A 9,852-nucleotide genomic window follows, 5' to 3' on the forward strand; every position below is an offset into this window, starting at 1 on the left:
TACAAAATGAAATGCATTTCTGTAAATTCAAAAACAAATATGTTATAATACATGCTCAACAACCCAACAAAAAAATAAAACAAAATTACTTGTTTGTGGCAGCAAATTCCTGATTCACTCACAGTAAAATGCATGAAATCACACAGGACAGTTTTAAATATCTGTATGTTTAAACATGAGTGTTGTTTTTTTGGGAATAAGTTAAAATGTTTGCAACAGAAGGAGCCAAAAATCTGCATAAATTCAGTTTTTAGACTGAATAACGTCTAGATTTAAACGGTGATAATTCATTCAGAAGCAGAGAAACAATTCCAAAGAAAGTTTTTGGGGAGACTTCCTTTATGTCTCTTCCTTGCAGCGTTGTTGCGCAATTCTGCGCCATTTGGGGCTCCCTGCTCCTTTTGCTGCTTTTAAATCCACACAAACTTTTTATGTGACTGAGTTTTTCCTCCCTCCTAATGAGTCTTTATAGTCTTCTCTTCTTTTCAAAGTCCTTTTTTTCTTTCTCTAACCAGCAGAAGGGAAGGTGGTGGTGGGCGGTTCGTCAGTTAATCGATTAAAACGATCCCGGTTCTTTTAAATTTGGTTTTATTCCCTGAAGAAATACTCGTGAAGTACATAAAAGGAGGCTAAATTGGTTTTAAAAAATCCAGTTTAATAAATAAACGAAACAGTGTAAAATGGACGGAAATGAAACAGAAAGTCGTGATTTTAAACCCATGCAGCGAAAAAAAGATACAAAAAAAAACAACAACGTAAAAATTGCATTGGTCCCTTAGCAGGATATTACTAATTATTTACATTTATATAGATTCATACTTTGGTTTCAAAGTCTTTGAAAAAAATTCTTCATGTAAAAAATAATAAAAATAAAAGGTGTCTTTGCTGGAATACAGGCCGTAAACGAGAGGAGCTGTCCACACGCACGCGTGCACGCGCACTGCAATGAGCTCGAAGAAAATCACATGACGCGTCTCCTCCAAGGCCCTTTGAGGTTGATGAGTTCTTCATTAGTCCCTTTTATTCTTTAGAAACAGTCTGTAACAAAAGAAAACATCATTAATGCGGAGTAAAAACACCAAATCTGATCCGGCTGCGTACGATGACGCGTTTCTGACGTAATTCTGGCTCGTTTGGGGAGCAGGAAGTCATTAATGAATCAGTTCTATTAGCCTGAGCTGACGGAAACCACATGGGAACGGAAAGGAAACAGCATTTTGTGTTTGAGCTGCTTAAAACCCCTGAATAAATGCAGGTTTGTGGGGGAATAAATTAATTAAGAAATTAAAATAAATGATTCTATGTAAATAAATAAATAAATAAATAAATATTCAGATGAACATTTTAGGCCTCAAAGGGTTTCCCAGAAAAAAAACTATCAGGTCACTGAAGAATAAAAGTTTTTGGGAGGATTTTTTCTCCCCTCTGTATTCAATAAACTCCCCAAATAAACAAAATAAAATTGCTTTCAATTACACTTCTTTTGAAAAGATTTAAAAACTAAACAAAAAAAGCTTTTAAAATAAAAATAAATATTTGATAAATTCAACTTTATTCAGATAAATTTAGCTCCACAGCGCCGGTTTGGTTTTCATGTTGAAAATAAAACATCTTATATTATATTATATATATTATATATTATATTAGCATCAAATGAAGCACAATAATCATCTAAGCATGTTTTATTATTAAAGGCGTTTTGTTTAAGGTATCAGAATAAAATATTTAGCGTTTCTGCTTCATCCAGAGGAAACCCTCCAAACATGACCTAACCAGGCTGAAACCTGCGGGAACACCGCCACCGCAGCCTGCTCATGCGGGCCTCTGATGTCCAGCCGAGCTGCCCGTTCCTGCGGTCTGCGCTCTGTTCTGGAAGCAAATCACCCGCGATTGCGCCACTGCTGCACCTTTCTGCGCAAGTTGTTCCAGTGTTTCCTTCAGCAGAATCCTGAACTGTGCTCCTGTTTAACCAGGAGGTGAACATGTCTCCTGCGTGGAGACGGTTCTGACGCAGAGAACCAAGGCAGCAGCATCCAGCTGGAGATGCGCTGTTGTCAAGGTAATGAACAAATAAGCTTCCTTCTTTTGGGTCTACTTCACGTTCCCCTGCGTAGACCTGCATGGTACCCACCGCTTTGGCATTAGACCTGAAGGTGTCCCCGATGCTAGTGGGATGCTGACATGGACCAGGCGCCCTCCATCCTCCACACGGAGAACGCGTAACTGAGTCTCTCGTGTGCTACGTAGCTGCAGCTGGACATCTTGTTGTCCATCTCGTCACTCTGCAGCACCTGACACAGGAAGTCTATGTACCTGGAGGCCAGCTTAAGCGTCTGTATCTTGCTGAGTTTGTCCGACGGCAGCGTGGGGATGATTTTGCGCAAAGACGCAAAGGCCTCGTTCAGAGACTGAGTCCGCTGGCGCTCCCGGACGTTGGCCAGAACCCGCTGGTTCTGCAGCTCCTCGTACGACTGAGAGCTGCTCGGACTGGGTTTCTTGCCCCGCTTCACGTGAGCCGGGCTGCTCCCGCTGCTGTCCTCGCCGGACTTTTTGCTGTGTCTCCTCTTTCTGGGGCAGCGCTTCTGCTGCCGCTCCAGCTCCTCCTCGCTCGTCACCAGACTATCCACAGGGGAGACCGGAGAACTGGAACCCTCTTCCATTTCTTTCTTGAAGAAATGCAGGGAAAGAGAGGAAAAAATGCTGTCCACCTTTGAAGCCGTGGTTACCACAAGTTGTAGAAATCCTTAAAGACAGGGAGAATAAATTATCCGCTGTCTTTTGGATGAAGGGAGCTCGCGCTGGCGCTTGGCACGCGTCTCCTCACGCATACGTCTTTTTTTCCTGAAGAGATTTCGGGAAACTTTATCCCAGCTTCAGATGCTAAATAGTTTTAAGAGTGGAAGGGGAGGGATTTAGTGGGCGGAGGGTGCGCCCTGCTCCTCTAATAACAGGAGGCTCCAGCGGTTTGTGTACAAAAGCCAGGCTGGACGCTCGTTTACTGTCAGGCCTGGAGACGTCATTTGGCTTCATGCTATTCTCACTAAAACACATCAACCCGCAACCAAACAAAACACACACTATATATAGTGAAATGTCCGGGTTCTGCAGATTTTGCGTAATTTCTATAGTTTTTCGTTATGTATCTACATTTATATAATACTCTATTGTAAATATCACAAGTTCATTTGTAATAATATTGTATGCAACTTGCAGGAAATCAGATCTGGTGACGCGGGGATGGAGGCTGAGAGCAGCCGGACACCCAGCTCCTGACAGCGGTCCGCCTCTCCAGCTGTCAGGCCTTGCTGCTTCAATAAAAAAGAGGAATAACGGCGGCGCGCAGGTGGCTCAAATTATGAGATCTGAAGGTTTTTCCACCACAAATATTCACCGTTTAATCAGATCAGCTGACTGAGCTCTGGAGTCTGTGGTTTCGGTTTTTCACAGAAGCTCCTGAAGAAAAATGATTTATTTTGTCTTCTTATGAAGTATTTCTGCCCAAAAATGCATTCGGAGGGACAAAATTTACACGAAAGCCAAAAATCATTTATCTTTCTGTAGATGAGACTTCAGATGTGAATGAAAACCTCTGTTGTGAAGTTAGTTGGATACAGGGGAGGTGCGTGTGTGTGTGTGTGTGTGGGGGGGGGGGGGGTCCAATTTTTATTAAAAATTCTAATTAAATTTGAACAAATAATAGTTAATCATGTTTCATGGGGCCCAAATCCTCTGGCAGCGCCACTGCGTGGATCACTGCGGTCAGAGATGACTTTCATCCAACTGGTGATTCACTTAGGGACCGTCTACAAATATTCAGTCAGTGAAATTTGTAAAGCCACACAAATTAAATCAACAGGTCCCGTCACCAAAAGAGGAAAATAAAAGTATTATTAGGAACACCATATCAATACGGTGTTTGATCCACTTTCGCCTTCAGAACTGCCTTAATTCATACTGGCATTGATCCAACAAGGTGCTGAAAGCATTCTTTAGAAATGTTGGCCCACATTGATAGGATAGCATCTTACAGCTGATGGAGATGTGTGGGATGCACATCCAGGGCACGAAGCTCGGGTTGAGATCTGGTGACTGTGGGGGCCGTTGTAGTACAGCAAACTCATCGTCATGTTCAGGAAACCAATTTGAAATGATTGAAGCTTTATGACATGGTGCATTATCCTGCTGGAAGTCCATTGGAGGATGGGTACATGGTGGTAATGAAGGGGTAGACATGGTCAGCTGATGGTCCCTATAAGTGAAAGTAGCTTGAATGTTGAATATTTAACTTAAACCAGCTTCACCTCAGTGTGGAAATCTGTTGCTGAGCTCATCAGGGTGATATTTTTCTCGTTTCAGTAAAAGGGTCTGAAAATGATCTTCTTATGGTGCCTGTGTTGTGTTTCACACGTCCAGGGGGGACACTGGTCTCTCTGTAAATGGGGTGGAACCAGGGTGGAACCTATCAACCCCCCCACTCCCCCCACCCCCACCCCCTAAATGTTGTGCAACACCGTTTAAACCTAAGAGTGCACACTTACACAAGAAACTTCGTCTGCTTTGTGTTTTAGCTCCACTTACTGTCACACTGCTTCCCCGCAGAGCCAGAGCTCTTTTAGACCCTGCAGGCCGCAGCGCAGATAGAAACTGTAATGTTCCACATGTGCAAAAATGAAAGCAATGCTTGGATATGTGCGTGCACGTAGCAAGGAGGAACGGAATGTGCACACACAATCACACTTTCCTGACTGCGACCTCTGAACCACTACTCGGCTGCAGGAGGCCTCCTGGTTCTGAAAACGGCCCCGAGGAGCATCTATGTAGGCCTCACAAAACACCCCCTCACAACAACAGTACCCAAGGTTCCAGTGTTGACTGTCAGCTTGATCCAGCAATAGAGGGCGCTATAGGAAGAATTTATACTGTTGAACTGGCTAAATGGATCTGCATGAAACTGTGTGGATGTCATCATTTTACAGTCTTAAGACAACATTATCAACATGGTAATGATCCATCAACGTGGGCGTGGTTTACAATCATTTCAAATTCAAATTAGAAAAAAATCCTAAAAATCTTTATTTGCACTTAGAAGACAGTTTCTAGGTTTTATAACTGCCAGTTGGGTTCAAATAACAAAAAATCGCAGCTCCGCGAAGGGGTTTACTCTTTCTAGTTTACGAAAGTACATTTTTAGGCTAGCAGTTGTAGCACCAATCCCAATGAGCCAAACGTCTTGAAATTTGGCACAGCGTTTAGTCTTGGGTGGTTTATTAAACACATAAAATATATTCCTGATTTGAGTGCCCCCTTGTGTTTAATATTAGGATTTTTTTATTGACAGCCACTAATGCTAATATTACCTTATTTCAAGATATGTTCAAGATTTATGATCCTTATAAAAATACAGGCAGATGTCCCACATCACAAAGGTAATCTGGGAATATTTAGAGATTTTTGTACAAAAGCACAGATTTTTAATTCATTTTTAACTTTATGTCAGTTTTTCTGTATAGTTGAATAAAAAAGTAAATAATTTTGTTAGAATGTTTTTTGAAGAAATAGTAAATATAAACCATTAATAACATTCCACATGTGCCTGTGGTGATAGCAATATTTTAAATGAATATTTTTATTTTGGGTGTGACCCTTAAAATTATATTAACCAATTTTTCCTGAAAAAAGCTTTGAATATACTGATTTAAAAACAACAGCATTGTATTCCACACCTTGACATTGCCATGTGAGAGTACTTTGGTAATTTTTGATGATTGATTGAATTTTTAGGAATTTTTAAAATCATTTGATCAGTAAGTCACGAAATGAAACTCATAGTTTCTGTTGAAATTGCATTAAATCTAGAGACATTATCAAGTACCAGTATTATTCCCAGTATACTATTGATGACTACAGACCTGTTTCCTTACTTGCTCAATTTGCCAAGATACTAGAAAAATTGTTCACTAACCGCCTAGATACATTTTTAGAAAAACATAAACTACTTACTGACAGTCAGTATGGATTTAGAGCTAATGGTTCAACATCACTGGCACTAACTGAAACACTAGAGGACATTACAAATGCTAGAGATCAGAAAAAAGTGTGCAGCAGAAGTATTCAGATCTAAAAAAAAAAAAGCATTTGACACAATCAAAACATCCTACTAAATAAACTGGAATGCTATGGAATTAGGGGGGTGGCACTAGACTGGATCAGGAATTATTTGACCGACATGCTTGGACATTGTTTGTGGTGTTCCCCAGGGGTCAGTGCTTGGTCCAAAACTGTTCATTCTTTATATGAATGACATCTGCCAGGTGTCACAATCATTAAAGTTAATTTTATTTGCAGATGATACAACTATTTTCTGTTCTAGGGATAATTTCAAGGGACTCTTACATACGCTCAACTCAGAACTACAAAAACTAAAAAAAATGGTTTGAATGGAATAAATTATCACTAAACTTGAATAAAACTAAAATCATGCTGTTTGGGAACAGCAGCCTAAATTTACAAGAACAAATCCAAATTGATGGTGTGAGAAAGAGTGAAGGAGATCAGATTTCTTGGTTTAATAATAGACAATAGAATCAGCTGGAAAGCTCACATTAAACATATAAGCAATACAATCTCAAGAAGCATCTCAATACTAAATAAAGTCAAACACATTCTATACTGTTGACTTATTTCCACATATTTAAATGACTGCACAGAGGGTTGGGGAAACACCTATAAATGTGCATCATCATCATTATCTGTGTTACAACAAAGGGCTCTAGGGACCATTCATAACACGGTTACAGGGATTATATAAACCCATTGTTTTTAAAATCACAAATGTTAAAATGTCCAGGGATAGTTCAGTTTAAAACAGCACAGCTAATGTACAAAGTCAACAATGAACTACTTCCAGACAACACATTAAAACAGTTTCATAAAAGGGAGGGGAGGCATCAGGTAAGAGGGGAGTTAATATTCAAACATGCTCGAGTCCGAACAACATTAAAAACTTTCAGTGTGTGTGTGCGTGTGTGTGTGTGTGTGCGTGTGTGTGTGTGTGTGTGTGTGTGTGAAACTGTGGAACAGGATGAGTGATGAATTGAAGCAATGTCCAAACTTGATGCTGTTTAAAAAAGGCTTCAACTCACGATGTTTACCAAATACAAGGAAGAAGGTCCAAAAGTGTGTTCCTAAACACAAAATGTTTGTATTCATGAGATGATCGTGATAAACCATGTGCCATTTGTGTGAATATGTTGCAAAGTCATTTGCCAAAAAACTACCAGACAACATTAAATAACTATGTGATGTCGAGAAAGGGTGGGATTAAATGAGCTGATGCTTCTTCCTACTCTCTTTTGACCGTGTGTACGAAACCAAAGGAGATGGAGACGTTACTTATGTTGTGTGTATTACTATGTGTACGTATGCATGTTCAAAATAAAGACAAAGCTGTTGAGATTGTTTGGTGATCTTTAGATCAAATATGGACATTATAATAACGTTTATTTTCAGTCAGATTAATTATAAATTTCATTAAATTTATTTTATTTAAAAAATAAATTTAGAAACAATAAAATGACGGAACCTGACTTCTCATGACCCCATGATGTTACAATAATATTTAGGAATTTTCTTTAAGAAGAATACATTTGTGATAAATTTAAAAAACATTGTCAGTTATATTGAAAAGGTAAATAGCCCATATTTGTACATCTTAGGTGTGTTCTTGCTGTGTCTTTCTAAATCCATGCTTTCGTTCTTTTTTAAACACAGAAACAGTTTTGTTTACCTGTTTGTAGCGGAGAAGGAAGTGACGCGCCACCATCAGCGTCAGCCTGAAGAAGCCGGCAGCCGTCGGCGAAACTGTAGCTACAAACAGGTAAACAAAACTGTTTCTGTGTTTAAAAAAGAACGAAAGCATGGAGCCTATATTTGTATAGTGCTTTTGTGGGGTTCTACAACCCCCCAAGGCACTTTACAATACAATCAGTCTGACCCATTCACACACAGTCACATGCTAGTGGGAATGAGCAACAATGAAGCCACAGCTGCCCTGGGGTGCAATGGCAGAGGTGAGGCCTGCCGAATGCTGGCGCCACCGGTCCCTCCGACCACCACCATCACGCAAGTGGGTTAGGTGTCTTGCCCAAGGACACAACAACAGTATTCCTTGGCCAGACTCAGGATCAAACCTGCAGCCATCCGATTACTAGAAATCCCGCTCCAACTCCTGAGCTATTGCTGTCCCATACAGCACATGACTTCAGTTCAATTCAGTTCAAAAATACTTGATTAATCCCAGAAATTGATTAAACTGACAAAGTCTCCACGGTCTTTAAAAAATAAACGACGGAACTGGATTGTAATAGGACTTGAGATGTTACCGATATGAAAGATTTTCCTGTAGGCTGTGCAAAAGGTTCAAGATTTCCTGAGTGTTCGTTTCATGCTGCCGGTATGGAGAGCTGACAGGACGCCGGCAGGAGAACGTCGTTTTGGGGCTTTGCGAGGTGAGTAATGGAGATGGCGGGGGTGGGGCCGTTTCAGTCTTTCACCCATTCATACACATAAACACACACTGGTGGGAATGAGATACGATGTAGCTACAGCTGCCCTTGGGCGCACTGAGAGGCGGGGCATCATTCGCTGGTCAGGGTCGGGATCAAACCTAAGCTTTCAATTACTGGAAAACCCGCTCCACCTCCCGAGCTGCTGCAGTCCCATGCAACACGTGACTTAAATGACTATATCTCCACCATCTTTAAAACGTTAATGATGTAACTGGATTGTTACCGTAAATCCTCTAATATTAGCCTGTATTTAATTAACTGCCGGGTATCACATTTTGGCCGGTGTCGGAGTCGGCGGAGGTGAATAATGGCCGGTTTTTTATTGTGGCCGGGTGGAATGTGGTAACATGCAAGTACCACAGGGGGGCGGTTGTGTCATCCGTCTCACTTTTGATTTGCCAGTGATAGACCGCGAGGGTAACTTTAACCGTGCGAAGACGAAGAGGAGGCGAAAATTTGATATCAAGTTCAAAGAGAACGTGTTGATTATGCTGCAGAACACTCTGGAGAGCAGTAGCAGGGGTTGTCTGAACTAGTCACTAGTCGACTTCACCGCTCTATAGTGACTTTTTATGCCTGTCATCGACTAGTCGCTGTCACGTGATAATGACAGGCAAGATGCAGTCCTCGGAAAAGACAGCAGCCTGCTGTCAGCAGGTGACGAGCTCCTGCGTGTCGGGAGGCGACGCGCTGTGCCAGAACGTCGGTACTGACACCCGCCGTAAAACGGACATTTACCCAAATTGTGACCTTTACCCTCTTGCAATTTAACCTCCCCCTCACCCCCATCCTAACCTTAACCAGCTTGCACATGCAAAGCTCTGATTGTTGACGCGCTCCAGACATCTGCGTCCTGAGCACGGCCACAGTAACATTATCAAATCAGGTGTCGCCACCTCAAAAACTAATTTAACACGCGATCGTTCATGTCGGCTCATTTCCTTTTATGTTTTCTGTCTTTTGTTCTTTTATTTGTGCCTGATGCGTTTCGCTGCTGTGGATCGAGGCACATCACCTGTTTTGTCCTCGGTGACGCACCTCACTGATGCCGCCGGCGAGAACTCCGCTGTTTTTGCGGTCGGTAGATCTTTTAGAACTGCAGTTCAAAGGTAACTCATGAGGTGAATATATATGAACCCAGGTAGCAGTTTCTCTTTAGGACTGAGAGGAGATGCAGGAAGATAATAAACAGACAGGACAGAAAAATAGTCAAATAAAAACAAGTTAGTTTTTGTACCTGCTGGTTGCAACAAACAGACACCATTGAAGGTAATCAGAAGTGAGG

At 41.4% G+C, this 9,852-nt stretch overlaps 1 protein-coding gene across 1 annotated transcript; it reads right to left on the reverse strand.

Annotated features, from left to right (window-relative positions):
- Positions 1-868: 868 nt before the first annotated feature.
- On the reverse strand, positions 869-2,791 carry twist2. Its single transcript, XM_015965514.3, has 2 exons — positions 2,132-2,791; positions 869-1,038 (listed from the first exon to the last, which is right to left on the reverse strand). Exon 1 carries the CDS (start codon positions 2,658-2,660, stop codon positions 2,166-2,168), a length of 495 nt encoding a protein of 164 aa, XP_015821000.1. The 5' UTR covers positions 2,661-2,791; the 3' UTR covers positions 869-1,038; positions 2,132-2,165.
- Positions 2,792-9,852: the final 7,061 nt, after the last annotated feature.

Source organism: Nothobranchius furzeri, chromosome 14, assembly GCF_043380555.1.
Source record: "Nothobranchius furzeri strain GRZ-AD chromosome 14, NfurGRZ-RIMD1, whole genome shotgun sequence".
Taxonomy (NCBI): domain Eukaryota; kingdom Metazoa; phylum Chordata; class Actinopteri; order Cyprinodontiformes; family Nothobranchiidae; genus Nothobranchius; species Nothobranchius furzeri.